A 20395-nucleotide genomic window follows, 5' to 3' on the forward strand; every position below is an offset into this window, starting at 1 on the left:
AAACTCAATCAGCTCAATATATAAAAAGGAACGCGAGCTAGAAAGCCAACTAGTCGCCTCTGAGGGGCTAGTCTCGGGCTCTGATTGTATCAAGGCGGACACTCGAACTAGAGTCGAGCCATCCACATTCCTTGGTTCTCCCTCCTTTAATCTCGAGAAATCTTTCTTAAGGTACCCAGCTATTCCATATAGAAAACATGCCTTCGCTCGACATTCTCCCAGATGGCGTCTCCTGCACCTGGCACATACTGGATAACTTTTCCAGGCCTTATTGCTGCCTTGAATACTATGACCCCTCCTATCAGGACAATGAGTAATAGAACTATCCGGGATCTTTCTTTTCTGGTTACTGGGCCTCTGCCCCTACCTGATCCCACAAATGGGGATACCATTGTCTGAGCTTCCTACACTATGACACTCTCACTCCATGTCTCATCTCCTGCGTCCTCTATAGCAAGGGCCCTCCCTACTGCCGAGCATAGGTAGAAATCTCATGTACTAGAGCGATCCTAACACTCTGGGCCACCCCAGAGTTCAATCCTCGAATGACTTGCTCCTTCCGGGCCACACCAGATGGTACCAAATCAAAAGCAAATTTGGCTAACCCATCAAATTCACTGACATACTTTGTCACTGTCTTACTACCTTAAACCAAGTTCTTAAACTCTTGGTCTTCGCAATTCGAACTGCGTCGTAGTAGCACCTTTCGTTGAACAATTGTCTGAATTCCTCCCAACCCATCAAGACAACATTCCGAGTCTGGGATACCACTTCCCACCACGTTCGGGCATCCTTCCGCAGCATGTACGTGGCAGAAGCCACTCTATCATTGCCTACCGCTCCCATATAGTCAAGGATGGAGCTAATCATGCCCATCCATGGTTCAACTCTGAAAAGATAGAGGATAATACTTCTCGAATCTTTGATACAATAATTCCCATTTGTTTCCACCCTCAGGTTGAAGTGAAACTGGTGCCATTATTGTCAAAATGTACGGAGCAGCGTTCCCTGACAAAACCCGCTGTCTCAACCACCTAATCTCCTTCTCTTGATTTTGCAGTCTTGCTTGCATGCCAAAAAACATCTATTGCTAATTCCCAGGGCAGATGGTGTTGAGATTGGTTAAATATAATGGTTAAGTTGTTTACATGTTGAGGTGCAAACACTTAACAGTTTTCACTTAAAGAGAAGTGAAAACATGAGGTTGTGTAAAAGGCATCTAAAATTGATTTTTTATGGGTTTAAAGTGATACAATGAGGTATCCAAACATTCCCAAAAAGTTTGGTAGCATTTGGAGCAATTCTAGGACCATTAGAGTGGTCCAAAGTCAGAGAGGGTGGCGATATGTCGCCCCCTAAGTGGCGTAGCATCGCCTAAATGCAAAGGGCTTCAAAAGCCCTAGCAAGTGATGCATCACCTACTAGTAGGTGATGTATCTCTTGCCTGTGAGGTGATACATCGCCTACATGCAGGCAATGCATCGCCTACCTGTGAGGCGATACATCGCCTACATGCAGGCAATACATCACATGGGCGATCTTTTAGGGTCGTGTAGTTTAAGTAAAATACTCCAAATGATGTGTTTTAAATGCTCTAATCCTAGTGGTTAGACTAATGATGATGCCTACACTATATATACGAGTTGTTAGAGTTGAAAAGTCTTGATCACACTTTCCAACTCTCTCTCTAAAACTCATTCTCTCTCTAGCTCTCAAGACCAAAGTTTTCTCCAAGAAACTCATCAAGCTTGCTTGACCTGCATGAGTTTCAAGGCTTGTTCAATCCCAAATATCATTCTACTTAGTTGAAGCTTCAAGCAATTGGGAAGGCCTTGAATAGAGATTTTGGACAACAATATTCTTATTGTGTATAAGCCTTAGAAGCTCTCCAAATTTGAAGATTCAAGTTGCTCAATACAAAGGTTGTATCTCTCTTACCCTAATCTTGTATTTTGTCATTCTATTATGTTTTTCATTGTTAGTATTGATGATTAAATGTATCTAAGTTCATCTTATCATCATTTAATCATTTAGTTCATTATATTCAAGAATAACATTCATATCATGAACATGTTTATTTGATTATCAAGAATTGCATTCATACTTTGAATTTGAATCTTGATCAACATCTAGGGTTTGGAATATTGCATTATTGTCATAATTCATTGTTGATTTACAAAGAGTAAAGCCATATATTCCCAACAATCAAAATATTTATTTCTAATTACTTTCATTTTGTGTTTTTCATAATCAACAATGAGGGAAATTTGTTCATCATCTACAACCTTCAAATCTTTGTTTCAAGATTCGGTTTGTGTTGGACACATAACCGTGAAAGATCAAAGAAAGTTCTATTTGGAAATGCTCTACATGAATGTGGATATGGATTCAAAGTCTTCATCAACAAAGGATGAGACAACTCAACTGGATTACATGCTTAAGGAGATTGGTATCATCAAGTTCTTTATTTCTAAATGTGTAGATTTCAAGAATTTGAATGAAATGTGTTTGCTGCCATATTTTTGTGAGTTTGAGATTATTGTTTATATTAAGAGTACAATGGTGAATGTTAATAAACAATTCAAGGGTTATTGCTGTACTTGTTTTGTTTGTAAAGTTATTAATAATCCTGTGAGATATGAAAATTGTAAAATTAACCATAATGAGATTAAGGTCAATACAATTGATGATGAGATCTTTGTGACCTTAATTGAATTTAATGCATTTGATGAGGAATGTATGATAACCCTAAAGAGAATTGACATGGTTCATGCATGTAGTGATGAGACTAATGTAACCTTAAGAGAAGATGAACATGTCAATGCAATTGATATTGAGACCATTGCAGCCTTGAGTGAAGTTAATGCAACCCAAGGAAAGGTACAAGGATGGTGGTATGATACTTGTGCCACCATTCATACAACCTATGATAAAACTCTTTTCAAAACCCTTGAAAGTGCAAAGGTGGGACTTGAAGTTCAAATAGGTAATGAAAAGAGATCCAAGGTACTTGGAAGAGGCTGCATTGATGTGTTCTTCACAAATAGAAAGAAAGTGACTCTAATTAATGTTTTCTATTTTCCCGATATGACTAAAAACATTATGAGTAGAAGTCTATTGAGTAAATCCGGTATCAAAATGGAGTTTGAATTCGGTAAACTCACTTTGACTAATTTGGGCACTTTTGTGGGAAAGGGTTATACATGTGATGGAATGATCAAACTTTGTGCTCTTGATAATGACAATAATGATATAACATCTAAACCTTGCAATGTGATTAATTCTAATTCTATTACTTTGTGGCATAATAGACTTGCTCATATAGGTTATAGCACAATTAGTAAGAGTTGTTAAAAGTGGATTGATTAATTGTGATGTGAATGAGCATGATAAATGTGAATTATGTGTTAAATCTAAAATGGTAAAGAAATATTTTCTAAGTGTTGATAGATATTCAAACTTGCTAGATTTAATACATAGTGATTTATGTGAATTGAATGTCATGTTTACTAGAGGAGGAAATAAATACTTTATGACTTTTATAGATGATTGCTCTAGGTATACTTATGTGTATTTACTTATGAGTAAGGATGAGACATTTAATGCATTTAAAATCTATAAAGCTGAAGTAGAAAATCAATTGGAAAGGAAAATAAAGACTCTTAGAAGTGATAGAGGTGGTGAATACTTTTCAAATGATTTCAATGTGTTTTGTGAACAACATGACATTATACATGAATGCACTACACCATACACTCCACAACAAATGTAATAGCTGAAAGAAAGAATAGGACTTATCTTGAGATGATTAACTCCATGCTTTTACATGCTAAATTGTGTTATAATTTCTGGGGTGAAGCCTTGCTTGCTGCGTATCATATATTGAATCGAATTCCTATAAAAAAGAACAATGTGTCTCTATATGAGTTATGGAGAGGAAAGAAGACTAACCTAGGCTATCTTAAATTTTGGGGGTGCCTTGCTTATTGCTAGAGCACGAAACCTAAAATGACCAAGTTGGGTCCAAGGGCCGTACAATGTGCATTTGTTGGCTATGCCTCAAATAGCAAGGCCTATAGGCTATTAAGCTTGGAGTCTAATGTGATAATTGAATCAAGAGAAGTGAAGTTCTTTGAAAATATGTTATATTGTGATAGAAATTCTCAAGAACCCACAAGTGTTGGAGAATCTCTTAAAGAAAGATCCAAAGGTTGATGAGCAACCTATATTGCCTCGAAGAAGCCAAAGGCTTAAATAATTGGGATCAAATGAGACATGTTCTCAAGCGGAGACACTCTATGATGCGTGTCCTATACCATAACAAATTTAACAATCATTTTTCTTTCAATACTTCCAATTATTTTAGTATAATAGCAAGCACAGGTCGAACCCACATGGACTGTCGTTCATTTTATTATTCAATAATTAGCACTAAAACTTAAAAGGGGGATTTAGATTTTGAACTCAAAATTAAATAACATAAACTAGAAAATGAATGAAGATTGATATTATGATATTAAGAAATAGTTAAAGGTTAATCTCCATCCTTAACAATCATTCCCAATCACTAATAATAGATATTATTCCAATTTCTCAATTAAACTATTAACCCCGCAGATAACGCTAAAGCAGACAATTATCCCAGTCTCTCTATTACAAGTAATCAAGACAAAGCACTCAATAATTAACTCTTTTAGCAAAGTAATATATCGATGAAGCATACAATCTATTTAACTTAGGTAAGGCATTAATTCCTATGGAGACAAGTTAATCTAGGCAATAAATTAATGAAGCATATAATTCATTTAACCTAGGTTCTATTTTTCATCACAATCAACAATTCTTTTGACATTACTATCAATTGCAATTTATCACATACACTTAAAATTCTAAACTATTAGGTGAGTAGTAATTCTAAGATAACAATTGAACAATGTAAAACCTTAATTATTTGTCCACCTAACAAGAAATCACAAAATTCATAACATTCAATTGGAAAAATAGAAACAATTTAATATTGAGAGAAATTAAAGAATAGCACTCATTATCAACAATCAAGAATTTATGTCTTGGGTTTTGAATTAACCCTTAACCTAAAAGAACCTACTCCATAATAGCAATCATAATCACAAACATAATTATAATTAAGATTAAAGAGATTAAGGGAAGAAAAGACACTAGATTGATGAACAATAGTGTTGTAGTGTTGTAGTCTTCTCTCCAGCCATTTCTGAGTCTTTTTCTCTCCTAAACCATAATAAAAACTTAATCTCAATTTAATCCTAATAATCTTTATAGTCTTGTTTACATTATATTTAAAATGTAATTAAAAAACTAAAAACAGTGCCATAGGCCGCGACTTAAAACAAAATATGCGTAAAATTGGTCACGCAGGTCGCGGCCTAAAAAAACTGGGCAGCGACCCAACTTCTCTTTTCTTCACAGTATGCAGCAACCTACTTTTTATGGGCTGTGACTTATCTTCAATTTCTTGAATTCTTGAACATAGAGAGCTTTTACGCTGCCGCCACTTCCATACTTTAATCCCAAAAGCCTGGAATGCTCCTAAAACTTCATTTTAACCTCATCTCAACGAGTATTTTTCAACCTATGATTCATAAACTACACTTGCCATAAAAATGTCAGAATTATCATCATAAAATGCAATGTAGAAAATATGTTGTAGAGTCACAAAACTAAGTTAAAAACACTAAAAATGCTAGCATAACACCATCTAAGCATAAAAAAACTTATCAAATATTAATACAAAAATGACCTTATCATTCTACCTAGTAGAGGGAAACCTTGAAGAAGTCACATGGGAATTTACTATGGCTGTACAAGTTGAGAATGATCCCAAAACATTTCAAGAAGCAATGTCTTTGAGAGACTCCGCTTTTTGGAAGGAGGCAATAAATGATGAGATGGATTCAATTATTTCAAACCACACACAGGAATTGGTAGACCTTCCACAAGGTTCAAAACCAATTGGGTGCAAGTGGGTATTTCAGAGGAAATATCACGCCGATGGCACAATACAAACCTTCAAGGCAAGACTAGTAGCCAAAGGGTTTAAACAAAAGGAATGAGTCAATTATTTTGATACGTATGCACCGGTTGCTAGGACAACCACTATAAGAGTATTGTTTGCCTTATCATCAATATATAACCTTTATGTTCATCAAATGGATGTCAAAACGACATTCATAAATGGAGATCTCGATGAGGAGATTTATATAGAACAACCGGAGAGTTTTGTTCTATGGGAAAATGAACATAAAGTGTGTAGGCTTGTTAAATCATTATATGGTTTAAAGCAAGCACCAAAAAAATGGCATGAGAAATTTTATAAAGCCATAATTTTGGATGGGTTTAGACACAATAATGCGGACAAGTGTTTATATTCTAACACTTGTGATGACTATGTCATCTTGGTGTGTCTATATGTTGATGATATGTTGATTTTGGGTAATGATATGAAAGGCATAATGGAAACGAAGAGGTTTCTATCTTCCACTTTGAAGATGAAAGACCTTGGAGAGGTTGATACCATCTTGGGTATAAAAGTGAGAAGAAATAGTGGGGGTTATGCCTTAAGCCAAGAACACTATGTTGAGAAAGTGCTTGACAAGTTTAGTCATCTCAAAATCAAAGAGGCAAATACACCATTTGATTCAAGGATAAAGCTTGAAAATAATAATGGTAGAGCAATGGCTCAACTTGAGTATGCAAGTGCATTAGGGAGTCTAATGTACGCCGCTCATTGTACAAGGGCAGATGTTGCATATGCGGTTAGTAAACTAAGTAGGTTTACTAGAAATCCAAGTATGGAACATTGGAAAGCGATTGAGAGAGTTCCAGGGTACCTTAAAAGGACCAAGCAGCTAGGCCTCCAATATTCAAAGTTCCCAAAGATACTTGAAGGATATTCCAATGAGAGTTGGATATCAAGTGTAGGAGATAATCTCTCCACAAGTGGTTGGGTGTTTATGCTCGGAGGAGGAGCAATTTCTTGGGGTTCTAAGAAACAAACATGTATTTCACACTCAACCATGGAGGCCGAATTTATAGCTTTAGCAGCAACTAGCAAAGAGGCTGAATGGCTTAGGGATCTCATGTTGGAGATCTCAATTTCCATGGATGAGGAATCGACGATCTCGATACTTTGTGATAGCCAAGCCACATTGGCTAGAGCATATAGTGGTGTAACGACCCAAATTCACTAATAAGGCTTAAGGGCCTTGATTAGTGTGCCTGGAGGGAATATTGGGATTTATGTGTGACTTTAATGAGTAAAATGCATGGTTATGATTTAAAGCATGTTATATGACTATTTGACTATTTGAGATGCATGACTATGTGTATTAGTATGCATGTAGGCCCTGATTGTGTTAGAAGGGCATAATTGTAATTTTGGCCATTTTGGGCATAACTGTATTGATATGTGTTGATTGTCGAGACCACATTGTGGTGTGGATGTATCTGTGATTTGTGACTCGAGACGATCCCAGAGAGAGCAGATTAGCGGAAAAGTCCAGGCGGGAATTTATACCCGGCTCGGAGCGGGCCTGGGGGTATAAACAGGAATTTAGAGAATAGATTGAGATTAATTTTGATGATGAGGAATACATATTTGGTGATTTATCAGGCATTGGGAAGCAACGGGAAAATATTAGAGACACTTGAGGAATTAGCGGGAATTGGGTAAAATGACTAAAATTGCCCTACATGGACAAAAGGGTTTAGATTTAATAGGGAGGGCATTTTGGTCAATTGGCTTCTTAGAGATAAGTTTAATGAGGCTTTTTATATTTAGTGGGATTGATAGAGAGAGTTAGATGGCTGTGGAAAAGAAAGAAAAAGGAAGAAAAAGAAAAAGAGAGAAAACAGAGGGGTTTTTCCAAAAGGGACGGTTTGTGGATTCTAGCACCATTTCTCTTCAAATTTCTTGGAGCAAAGCTCAGTGGAGAGCTAGGATAGGCTGAGCATCAAGGATCCTAAGTTAGACTTGAAGATTTGGCAAGGGATTAGCAAGAACACATCAACTTTTGAGGTAAGTTTTTAGAGTTTTCAGTTTTTGGGTTTGGCTGGTTTAAGTTGTGTAATTAAGCTGAATGATGGGAACTTAGGGGAATTTCTGGGCAAGCTTTGAGGAAGAGCAAGCTAAGGAGGTCTAGGAATTGAATCAAGGTCGAAATTGCATCAACAGTATGAATTCTAAGCCTTTAACTTTGATGTTTGACTGGATTAGGGTTAATCATGGTAAATTTTGAGATTTGGGATGAATGTGCTTGGGTTTTGAGGATTTGGGATGCTTGGGATGAGTGGAGAGTGTTTATGAGCTTGATTTTGAGTTTGGTAAAGATTTGGGGAAGTTTGGGTTGAGATTGGCTCAAAGAAATGGCAGAAAAAGAATTTGGGAGTTGCCTGCCTGCAACTAGCGCTACAACGCTAGTCTTTGGACACTGTAGCTAGGCCCTGTTTCTGGGTGGTGCGGTTCTACTTGTAGCGCTATAGCGCCCTCTTTTGAGCGCTGTAGCGCTACCCTGTTCCCAGAAAGGGGTTTTTGGGTTATTTTTGAGGGATTTTGATCTAAGGTTCGGGGTTCGATTCAACCATCTTGTTTTGTGGATCTAGGACTTCCCGGGGGGCTCGGGATTGGTCCCGAGGCTAGGTTTTCGAACTTGAGATTCGATGATGACTTTGACCTATGGCTGTGTTTAGGTGTGCGCTAGGGCTCGAGTGGGATCGTGCTCAAGGAGTCAAGTGATGAAAGCTATCAAATTGACAGGTAAGAAAACTATAGCACCCGTAGGACAGGGCATGGGCCCATAGTGTGATTGCAGGGCACGGCCCTATATTGTATTACATGTTAGGGTGCAGACTTAAGTGAATTGATATCAGGGCATGGCCCTATATTGCATTACATGTTAGGGTGAAGACTTAATTGAATTGATATATGTTTGAATGTTATTTGAGTTATGCTATTTGTGATTATAGTAAGAATGAATGGCAAAGGAGCCGGGAACGGCAACGGAGCCGGGGACGGCAAAAGAGCCGAAACGGCAAGGAGCCGAGAACGGCAAGGGAGCCAAGAACGGTGAAGGACCGAGAACGACAGCTGGGCTGGAAGTAACACTTAGCACGCGAAGTGCTTGTAGACAGGGTGGGACCCTAATGGATACAGGGGATATCCTTACGGTGAGGACCGAGATCCCAGGCTTTGGTAATGCCTCTGGGACGGAATGGCCGTGTTTGTTTAGTCTGATGGAATACTTGTTTATTTGTGGATTATCTGATATGTTAACTATATAAATCACATATGTTATGTACTGTATGAGTTTTCTTGCTGGGCTTCGGCTCACGGGTGCTCTGTGTTGCAGGTAAGGGCAAAGATTGAGTCAACTAGCCATGAGTACGGAGAGCGTGAAGCGACGCGTACATGTTTGGCCTGCTCGACTGCTTTGGTTGGGGGTTTATTTGAGAAATGGCTGTAATAATCTGTGATTTTAATAATTAATCGACTGTAAACTTATTTTAAGTTGTAAATAGTTTTCAAACCTTATTTTGGGATCCCAGATGTTAAATACTAGAAGTTTTCAATGAAACAACGCATTTTTAAAGATTACAGCCTTAACTTTTGCTTAGTCACACTTTTGTTTTAAAAACCTCAGTTAATGAGTTCATTGCACATTTTTCGTTTTAAAACCCACCTAGTAACGGCTCTAAGGAAGTAGGGCGTTACAAGTGGTGTTACCAATTTTATCATTAAGGAGTAGTTGGTTTAATCTTTAAGACACCATTGACTTCGATAAGGCTTTGTAATACTTTCACTAAGATAAAGTTCAAATCAAAAGATACTTTATTTTATGCACCAAAACCGTTAAGCTAAGAAGAGAGGATTATATTTAACAAAGTAGGGGATTGTTGAGATTGGTTAAATATAATGGTTAAGTTGTTTACACATTGAGGTGCAAACACTTAACGATTTTCACTTAAAGAGAAGTGAAAACATGATATTGTGTAGAAGACATCTAAAAGTGACTTTTATGGGTCTAAAGTGATACAATGAGGTATCCAAACATTCCCAAAAACTTTGTTAGCATTTGGAGAAATTTTAGGACAATTGGAGTGGTCCAAAGTCAGAGAGGGTGGCGATAAGTCGTCCCCTAAGGGGCGTATCATCGCCTAAATGTGAAGGGCTTTGAAAGCCCTATGCATCGCCTGGGCGGTCTTTTAGGGCCGTACATTTGACGTAAAATGCTCAAAATGATGTGTTTTAAATGCTCTAATCCTATTGGTTAGACTAATGATGATGCCTACACTATATATATGTGTGTTATTAGAGTTGAAAAGCCTTGATCACACTTTCCAACTATCTCTCTAAAACTCATTCTCTATCTAGCTCTCAAGACCAAAGTTTTCTCCAAGACACTCATCAAGCTTGCTTGACTTGCATGAGTTTCAAGGCTTGTTCAATCCCAAATCTCATTCTACTTAGTTGAAGCTTCAAGCAATTGGGAAGGCTTGGAATAGAGATTTTGGACAACAATATTCTTATTGTGTATAAGCCTTAGAAGCTCTCCAAATTTGAAGATTTAAGTTGCTCAATACAAAGGTTGTATCTCTCTAACCCTAATCTTGTATTTTTTCATTCTATTATGTTTTTCATTGTTAGTATTGATGATTAAATGTATCTAAGGTCATCTTATCATCATTTAATCATTTAGTTCATTATATTCAAGAATAACATTCATATCATGAACATGTTTATTTGATTATCAAGAATTGCATTCATACTTTGAATTTGAATCTTGATCAACATCTAGGGTTTGGAATATTGCATTATTATCATAACTCATTGTTGATTTGCAAAGATTAAAGCCATATATTCCCAACAGATGGAGGGTTTTGACCCCGACTATCCTCCGCGACCCCTATACTAACAATGCCGAGTCCAGTTGACTGCCTTGAATACATAATTTTCGAATCTGTCTGCTGTCAATGAATTAACCTATCAGTCCTGATATTCCTATCCAGAACTATTCCATGAGCAGGCCTAACAACACGGTAGCCACACACACAATATGCATATCAAAACACAAATTTATAATGTTCATGCATCAATTATCAAGTCTTATTCCCACAAAATACATTTATATACATCATGTTCTTTATTCTAGTATGCAGATAAGGCATATAGGTTCAATTTAAATAATTAACCACATAGTCATGTTATTAGATACCATACCGTGAGTTGGGCGTATCTTTAGCGACGAGTGTACAAGCCCAACCAGTCTTCAGAAACCCTTAAACCTAGACCGCCCTGGCTAGCCAAGACCGTTACACTGTGTGTTTAAAATAATGCATAACTTACTAAATGAGTCATTTGGACTTAAATGTGTAATTAAAGACTAAGTCAAGGCTAGGTATTAATAAGTTTGGTCAAAAAGTGAATATTTTTCATTAAAAATATTAAGTTTATACACGGGATCCCAAAAATCGGTTACAAACTGATAACAGACAAGTAGAATACAAATTAGCCATCCTAAGTGGCAAAATAGGGTTCAACCCTAGTTCCTCCCAAGCTACCCCGACCGTGGCGGTCGAGTAGGCTGCATATGTACACACTGCCCCTGAAGCTCTCTAACTCATGGCTGGACCAAGTTTCCCTTTCCCTTACTTGCACCACATAGCCCCTGTGAGCCAAGGCTCAACAAGAAAACTTAAATCAACATGCACAATTGTGCAGCAGTATATACATAGTAAACTTGAATCAATAAATTCAATCAACAATAGGACATAAGAAACAAGATTAATAGTAATATTAAGCTCAATCAAACACATAAACCAAGCTAATCAACCAATACAATTAGTTAAGTGCTAACAACACTTTTGTTTATTGTATAATGTTCAGGCCCGGCACCCTTAGGCCGAGTCCTCTGATCTTATAGCCGACCCTAGCACGCTTAGGCCGGGCTGCATTCCACACGCTTGCTATCGGCCCCCGACGCCCTTAGGCCGGCCTTTAAAACATAAATAATCATAAATATACATTGCACAACAAGCAATCAGAGGCAGCATATACAAGCATGCCAATCCAGATATTCTAAGATACCTATATATATTCACAATCATAGTATATTCGTTAACAGGGGTCTAAGCCCCATTCACAACTCGGGTGCATTTTTCTTACCTCGAGTCCCGAGCAATGATAAGGGTAGTTTGGATATTATATTTGTTATCCTTTCGCACTTAGATAATGTTCATTTCAAGTGTTTTTAGGTGTTCTTAGCTTTGTTTTACGAGTATTTGATTTTTAAGCCATAAAATATTTTATAAGGTATTATTGATGAATTTGATATTTTTGTGTGGTTAGGAATGGATGTGCAATGATAGGCCTCAAGAAAATTAAGTTTGGAACAAGTTTGAAGTGTTTTAGAAGACCCTAAACCCAAGGTTCGAGCTTAAAGTTGAAGATTACGAAGAAAAAGCACGGAAGCATAATTTGGTCTATGGCCACGGCCACCAAAATTTACTGATCGCGGCCTGGTAGTCAGAGAGTAGTGGCCACGACCTCCACAATCTCCTGGCCATGGCCTCTGTGTGAAGCTGGGCCAGAATCACCCCATGGCTGCGGCCATTCCTGGTGGCCGCAGCCGTGTGATAACTTTTTTCTTAAAATTTCAATTCTAAATGTAATTTTTGGTGGGCTATAAAAAGTATTAGGGTTAACTTTTATTATAACTTGGGATTGCGAATTTTAGAGTCTAGAGCAGCAGAGGAGGAGAAAAGACATCAGCAATAACATTCTTCAATCTATTTTTTCTTTCTTCTCAAAAATCTTTTATTTTCATTGAATATTTATGTTTATGAATATGAATATGATTATGGAGTAGTTTTCTTTATAGTTTAGGGTTATTTCAAAACCCTAGACATGAGATCTTGAATGCATTGCTGAATTTTATTCCTTCTATTCCCTTATATTAAATTGCTTCTATTTGAATGTTATGAATCTTGTAAAATCTTGTTTAGATGACCACTAATTAGGGTTTTGCATTGTTCTACTATCATCTTAGGATTTCTATTCACCTAATAGTTTAAGATTTTAAGTAGAGTAATAAATTGCAATTAGAGTATTGTGACAGGTATTTTGATTGTCATGAAAAATAGAACCTAGGTTAAATGAATTGCATGCTTAATGAATTTGTTGCCTAGATTAACCTGTTTCCATAGAGTGTAATGCTTTTAGTAGGTTAAATAGATCACATGATTAATGGGTTTATTGCTGGGTAAAAGGGTTAATTAAGAGTGCTTAGCTTTAATTAAGTATAATAGGGAAACTGAGATAATTGACTGCTTAAGTGTTATCTGTGGGGTTAATAGTTTAGTTGGGAATATGGAATATTATTTGTCATTGTTGATAGATTGATTGTCAAAGGTGGAGAATAATTATTGACTATTTCTTTAATATCGTTATATCCTTAGTTATTCAAACCCCTTTCTAATTTTAGTTTAGTTCTTATTTTGAATAATAATTTGACAATAGTCCTCGTGGGTTCGACCCTTATTTACTGCTATACTGAAGTAACTAATGTAAGTGAATAAAAAAAATATACATTTAAATTTGATACGGCATACGACACCCATCAAATTTTTGGCGCCGTTGCCGGGGACTATTGTAAGTCATTTTTATTATTCAATTTAATTAACTACATACTCACTAGTTTAAAATTTTTTGATTGCAGGTGTATTTGTCCTACAACGATACTCAAGAAAGACTACAAGCCATAAAGAAATATCTTGAGACATCGTTGTCCTGCATTTCAAGGACTATCACTGACAATCCACTCTTTCAACATTCAAAGAGAGTCAATCCAGTACAAATACCATTACCATCTAATGACGATTCTGACTCTGAAACAGCAGTTAAGTCTCAGATGGCGTAGGAAAGGACGTTGAAAGAGTTGGCGGTGCCGAATCTAGACAATCAACCTCTGTGTATCAAATATCCGACATTGGGCGTTAAATTTGAACTCAAGTCGGGCCTCATACATTTACTACCATCTTTCCATGGGCTACCAAGAGAGGACCCGAATAAGCATCTGGCAGAATTTCACATAGTCTACTCTAGTATGAAACCAACTTTAGTAATGGAAGAGCGTATTAAATTAAGAGCATTTCCATTTTCTTTGAAGGATGGTGCAAAGGAATGGCTCTATTACCTTCCTCTTGGAACTGTTAATACCTGGAATGAAATGAAGATATTGTTCTTGGAGCGTTACTTCCCAACATCTAAGGTTGATAGTATATGGAAGGAAATCTGTGGCATTCACCAACAAATTAGGGAGTCATTATATGCATATTGGGAGAGATTTAAGAGGCTATGTGTAACGACCCAAATCCGCTAATAAGGCTTAAGGGCCTTGATTAGCGTGCCAGGAGGGCATGATGGGATTTATGTGTGATTTTAATGATTTAAATGCATGGTTATGATTTAAAGCATGTTATATGACCATTTGTTTATCTGAGATGCATGACTATGTATGTTAGTATGCATGTAGGCCCGGATCGTGTTAGAAGGGCATAATTGTAATTTTGGCCATGTTGGGCATAACTGCATTGATATGTGATGATTGTTGAGACCACAGTGGTATGTGGATGTATCTGTGATTTGTGACTCGAGGCGATCCCAGTGAGCAGGCTAGCGGAAAGTCCTGACGGGAATTTATACCCGGCTCGGGGCGAGCCTGGGGGTATGAACAGGAATTCAGAGAATAGATTGAGATTTTTTTTGATGATGGGGAATGTTTAATTGGTGGTTTATCAGGTGTTGGAAAGCAACGGGAAAATATTAGAGACGCTTGAGGATTAGCGGGAATTGGGTAAAATGACTAAAATGGCCCTACTTGGACAAAAGGATTTAGAATTAATGGGAAGGGCATTTTTGTCATTTGGCCTTGAGATAGGTTAAATGAGGCTTTTTACACTTAGTGGATTTTGTAGAAAAGAGTATAGGCTGAAAAGAAAGAAAGAAAAAGAAAGAAAGAAAGGGAGAAAAAAACAGATGGGTTTTGAAGGGATCGGTTTGGGGTTCTAGCACCTCTTCTCTTCAAATTTCTTGGGGCAAAGCTTAGTGGAGAGCAAGGATAGGCTGAGCATCAAGGATCTTGGGTCAGACTTGAAGATTTGGCAAGAACACATCAATGTTTGAGGTAAGTTTTAGAGTTTTCAGTTTTGGGTTTTTGACTGGTTTGGGTTGTGTATCTAAGTTGGATTGATGGGAATCTTAGGGGATTTCTGGGCAAGCTTTGAGGGAGAACAAGCTAAGGAGGCCTAGGGTTGAATCAAGGTCAAAATTTGCAGCAATGGTATGATTTCTAAGACTCTATCTTTGTGGTTTGCATGAATTTCTGGTTTAGGGTTGTTCATGGTAGATTTTGAGATTTGGGATAAATGATCTTGGGATTTGAGGATTTGGGATGCTTGGGATGAATGGAGAGTGTTCATAAGTTTGATTTTGAGTTTGGTAAAGATTTGGAGAAGTTTGGTTTGAGATTGGGTGAAAGAAATCGCAGAAATGCGATTTTGGGATTTCTGGGCTGCAACTAGCGCTACAGCGCTAGTCAGTGGGCGCTGTAGCGCTAGTCCCTGTTTCTGGGGGGGTGCATTCTGCTTGTAGCGCTACACTGCCCTCTTTAGAGCGCTGTAGCGCTGCACTGTTCACAGAGGGGAATTTTTGAGTTTTGATGAGGGATTTTGACCTAGGGTTCGGGGCTTGTTTCCGCCACTTTGTTTTGGGGATTTGGGACTTCCCGGGGGGCTCGGGATTGGTCCCGAGGCTAGGTATTCGGACTTGGGGTTCGGTGTTGACTTTGACCTATGTTTGTGCCTAGGTGTGCGCTAAGGGTCGAGTGGGATCGTGCTCAAGGAGTCGGGTGATTTAAGCTATCGAATTGACAGGTAAGAAAACCGTAACACCCGAGATTAGGGCATGGCCCACTGTGTGATTGTAGGGCATGGCCCCGGATGGTATTACGTGCAAATGCTTAACCTTAAATGAACCGTGATGTGTGTGAATGTTTATTTTGAATGTACTATATGTGTGATTATGATGAATTGAACGGCAAGGGCCGAGTACGGCGTAGGCCGGGGCGGCCGTGGGGCCGAGTACGGCGTAGGCCGGGGCGGCCGTGGGCCGAAAGTAACACCTAGCACATGGGATGCTATAGTCAGGGCGGGGCCCGGTGGATACATGTGCTATGTTATATTCAGGGTGGGACCCAAGGGATACATGAGTTATCCTCGCGATGAGAGCCGATACCCCAGGGCTTTGGTAAGGTCTCTGGGGCGGCATGGCCGTGTTTGCTTAGTCTAATGGATGACTTGTTTATTTGAGGATTATCTGTTATGATAAACTGTATAAATTGCATATGTTATGTTCTGCATGAGTTTTCTTGTTGGGCTTCGGCTCACGGGTGCTCTGTGTTGCAGGTAAGGGCAATGACTGAGTCAACCAACCATGAGTACGGAGAGCGTGAAGCGACGCGTACATGTTTGGCCTGCCCGACTGCTTTGGTTGGGGGTTTATTCGAAAATGGCTGTAATAATCTATGATTTTGTGATTTATCAGCTGTAAACTTATTTCAAGATGTAAATAGTTTTCAAACCTTATTTTGGGATCCCAAATGTTTAACACTAGCAGTTTTAAATGAAACGACTCATTTTCTAAGATTACAGCCTTAAATTTTAATTAGTCACACTTTTGTTTCAAAACCTCGGTTAGCGAGATCTTTGCACCTTGTTTTGCCTTAAAACTCACTTAGTAACGGCTCTAAGGAAGTAGGGCGTTACACTATGTACCTACTAGAACACCAGGGTTTCCTTATCAACAAAGGCAACAACAAACCTATACACCTTAGCCTCAACAACCTATTATCTCATAAGCTCAAGATCCATCAATGGCGGATATTCTAAAAACGTTAGTAGCCTCCAATATACAAGCTCAAGTACTTCTTCAAGGCGCTCATGCGTCCCTGAAAAATTTAGAGAACACTATGGGTGAAATTTACACTTCATTAAGTCAAAGTTAGCCACACAATCAAGGAAAACTACCTTCACAGCCTGTTCGGAACCCCAGGGAAAATGCTAATGCCATCACATTAAGAGATGGCAAGACTTATGATCCACCCACTAACCCATCAAATGATGCACCATTACCTCCTACCCAATCCGCCCAACAAGACAAAAAAGAAACCCCAACCACAACACTAAACCCTAAACCAAATATTCCCACTTATGTCACTACTCCTCCATTTCCTAGTCTTTTGGGAAAGATGAAGAAAGATGAAGCTGAACAGGAAATACTGGAGACTTTTTGCAAGGTTGAGGTAAACATTCCCTTACTTAATGCCATTAAGCAAGTACCTCAATATGCAAAGTTTTTAAATGAGTTATGCACCAATAAGACGAAGCTAAAAGGGAATGAAAATGTGAGTGTGGGAGAAAATGTTTCGGCGGTTCTTCAAAAGAAACTTCCACCAAAGTGTAAGGATCCTGACACCTTCACTATTGCTTGCACTATTGGCAATAAAATGATTGAAATATGTATGTTAGATTTGGGTTCTTCAATCAATGTAATGCCTTACTCTATTTATACCTCTTTGAAATGACAACTTGAAGAAATGAGGGTGATCATACAATTAGCGAATCGTTCTAATGCCTATCCAAGGGGAGTAGTAGATGATGTATTGGTTTTTCTGGCGGACTTTTACATTCTTGATATGGAAGATGACTCAGTTCCATGTTCTACACCAGTATTATTGGGAAGGCCATTCTCAAAGACAACTAGAACTAAGACAGATGTTCATGCAGGAACTTTGACCATGGAGTTTGATGGTGAGGTGATTCGCTTTAATATTTTTGAGGCTATGCGATATCCAAATGATATTCATTCAGTTTCTTCAATTTATATTCTGGACTCATTGTCACTAAGAATTCTGGATTTACATAGATAGGGTGGGTTAGATGTTGTTTTGAGGTAACTAATAGACTTGAAGAAAGATGATTTCACTACTGAAGTAAAGGAGACAATGGCTACACTTGATAGTGGTGGAGAGGTTTCTAAAGAGGTATCATTCTTAGGGTTGCATGTTTCTCATGAGCAACTTCAACCATCTATTAAATCACCACCTAAGCTTGAATTAAAACCACTACCGGAGATCTCAAATATGTTTACTTGGGTGAGAAAGAAACATTGTTGGTTATTGTCACCACACAACTTACCCAAGTACAAGAGGATCGTTTGATAAGGTTATTGTAGAGTCCCATAATATTTACTTAGCTAGCTAGATAGTAATAGTAGTTAGTAGTAGTTTGTAGTATGATAGATTCCGTGGATTTTGGTTCAAGTCGGGAATTATTTGGAAACTCATAGCAACAGTTATGGATTTTATAAGTTTAAACTATAGTTTAAGAATATTAATTATAACATAAGGTTTGCTTAATATTGCTGGTCTTAGATATATATTTATTATAACCTAAGGTTTAGATGGAACCATTAAGAGCATGACACTTGTCATAATCATGATTATTAAGGAATTAAGTATATTGATGAATAATTTTAATAAAAGAAAGATCTAGAAGCTCTAGAACCTTCCAGAAACTCTTAGGATCGTATTTAGACTCAGTCAAAGCTGTTTATATTCAAAATATGCTGAAAAAGTGCAAATATGTGTTTGATATATCAACGTGTGCCGATATATCGCAGCTATAGGGGCCGATATATCGCCTACGGAAGATACAGAAAACTCGTCGACCTTGCACGAACGATCGAACGGGGCTCGGGAATTTGGGGGAGGCGATATATCGCCTATGGGGAGAGATATATCGGCTCCAAGGCATGATTTTTGAATGTTGATGATTTTTAAATTTAAAAATAGCCTTAACCACTTGGACCTGCCTTTGAATGATTTTGTAGAGTCCCATAATGTTTACTTAGCTAGCTAGATAGTTAGTAGTAGTTTGTAGTATTTTAGATTTCGTGGATTTTGGTTCAAACTGGGACTTAGTAGGACACTCGTAGCAATAGTTATGGATTTTATAAGTTTAACCTATAGTTTAGAAATATTAATTATAACATAAGGTTTGATTAATATTTTTGTTCATAGAAATATTTTATTTATAACCTAAGGTTTAGATAGAACCATTAAGAGCATGACACTTGTCATAATTTTATTTATTTAAGGATTTAAATAAAATAAAGTTATAGAAACTCTAGAATCTTCCAGAACCATTAAGAACATGACACTTGTCACAATCTTGTTTATTTGAGGATTGAAGCATTTTAAATTGATAATTCAAAATAGAAGTTTCTAGAAGCTCTAGACCCTTCCAGAACTTGCTGGAATCACGTATTACTTAGTCAAACCTGTTTAATCAACTCTAATTATCATAAATTTGTGCAAAAATGCGTTTAAATTATCTACGTATGCCGATATATCGCAGCCTTAGAGGCGATATATCACAGCACGGGAGATACGGAAAACACGTTGACTTTGCACGAACGAAACCGCGAACACTCGGGATATAGGGTCAGACGATATATCGCCTAGGGTAGGTGATATATCGGCCCTAGGTGCAGTTTTTCGAACTCCGATAAATCCGAGCTTGATTCATCCCTTAACCTCTTGACTTGCCTCTGAACGTTTTTGACTGAGTCTTAAGCATATGTTGACCGAATATTCAAGTATTTTTCATTTAATATTCATTATTTTATTCAAGCCAAAAAGGAGATATTTTCATCCCTTGAACTCTATAAATATGACCTAGTACTCAGCCATTTCTCTCATTCTTCAAGCTGTGTTCAGAGCCTTCAAGCTGCTAGGATTTCTATAGAGTGATACACTTGGGTTTTGGGGATAGAAAAGAAAAAGCTTTATCATCTTAAGCTTTATAAACACTTGGGTAGTGAGATAAAAGTGTGTTTTCGATATTGAAGTGTAGATCGGTTCTAGTTCATCTAAGGTAATATTATTCATAAGTTCTATTCTTTATGATTCCTTAGTTTTCCTTAAGTCTCTTTCAGATCCTAACTTCTGTTTATTGTTTTGTGGTTAGGTGTTTAAGTTCTTTGATCTAAGGATCCTCTCGGTAAGTTTCCTCTTTGATGATTTAGTTTCCTTTTCATCTCTTTTCCTTAGAAACTCACCATTCTTACTTTTGGTTTTAGGAGTGTTCTAATCCCACTCTTGTTCTCAAATATCCCAGTTTTGGTAAGGAAAATAGGATAGCTTTTATATGTTTATATGATATGATATGTTATGCTTATGTTATGTTATGCATATGATATGTTATCTTATGTTATGTTATGTTACATTTACGTTATGTATAGTAT

The 20395-nt window shown here is 37.5% G+C and overlaps 1 protein-coding gene across 1 annotated transcript; it reads left to right on the forward strand.

Moving 5' to 3' along the window:
- The first annotated feature begins 16961 nt into the window (after positions 1–16961).
- LOC133792377 (uncharacterized) lies at positions 16962–18017 on the forward strand. The gene is made up of 3 exons (XM_062230277.1): positions 16962–17009; positions 17094–17586; positions 17683–18017. The coding sequence occupies exons 1-3, from the start codon at positions 16962–16964 to the stop codon at positions 18015–18017; spliced, it is 876 nt and encodes a 291-aa protein (XP_062086261.1).
- Positions 18018–20395: the final 2378 nt, after the last annotated feature.

This window comes from Humulus lupulus, chromosome 7 (genome assembly GCF_963169125.1).
Source record: "Humulus lupulus chromosome 7, drHumLupu1.1, whole genome shotgun sequence".
NCBI classification, from domain to species: domain Eukaryota; kingdom Viridiplantae; phylum Streptophyta; class Magnoliopsida; order Rosales; family Cannabaceae; genus Humulus; species Humulus lupulus.

Bases quoted from the DNA above. Each gene is read 5' to 3' on its own strand.
- LOC133792377 (XM_062230277.1), top strand. From the start codon at position 16,962: ATGGCGGATATTCTAAAAACGTTAGTAGCCTCCAATATACAAGCTCAA. The intron at 17,010-17,093 runs GTACTTCTTCAA...AGTCAAAGTTAG, and splicing joins CCTCCAATATACAAGCTCAA to CCACACAATCAAGGAAAACT. The intron at 17,587-17,682 runs GCAATAAAATGA...GACAACTTGAAG, and splicing joins CACTATTGCTTGCACTATTG to AAATGAGGGTGATCATACAA.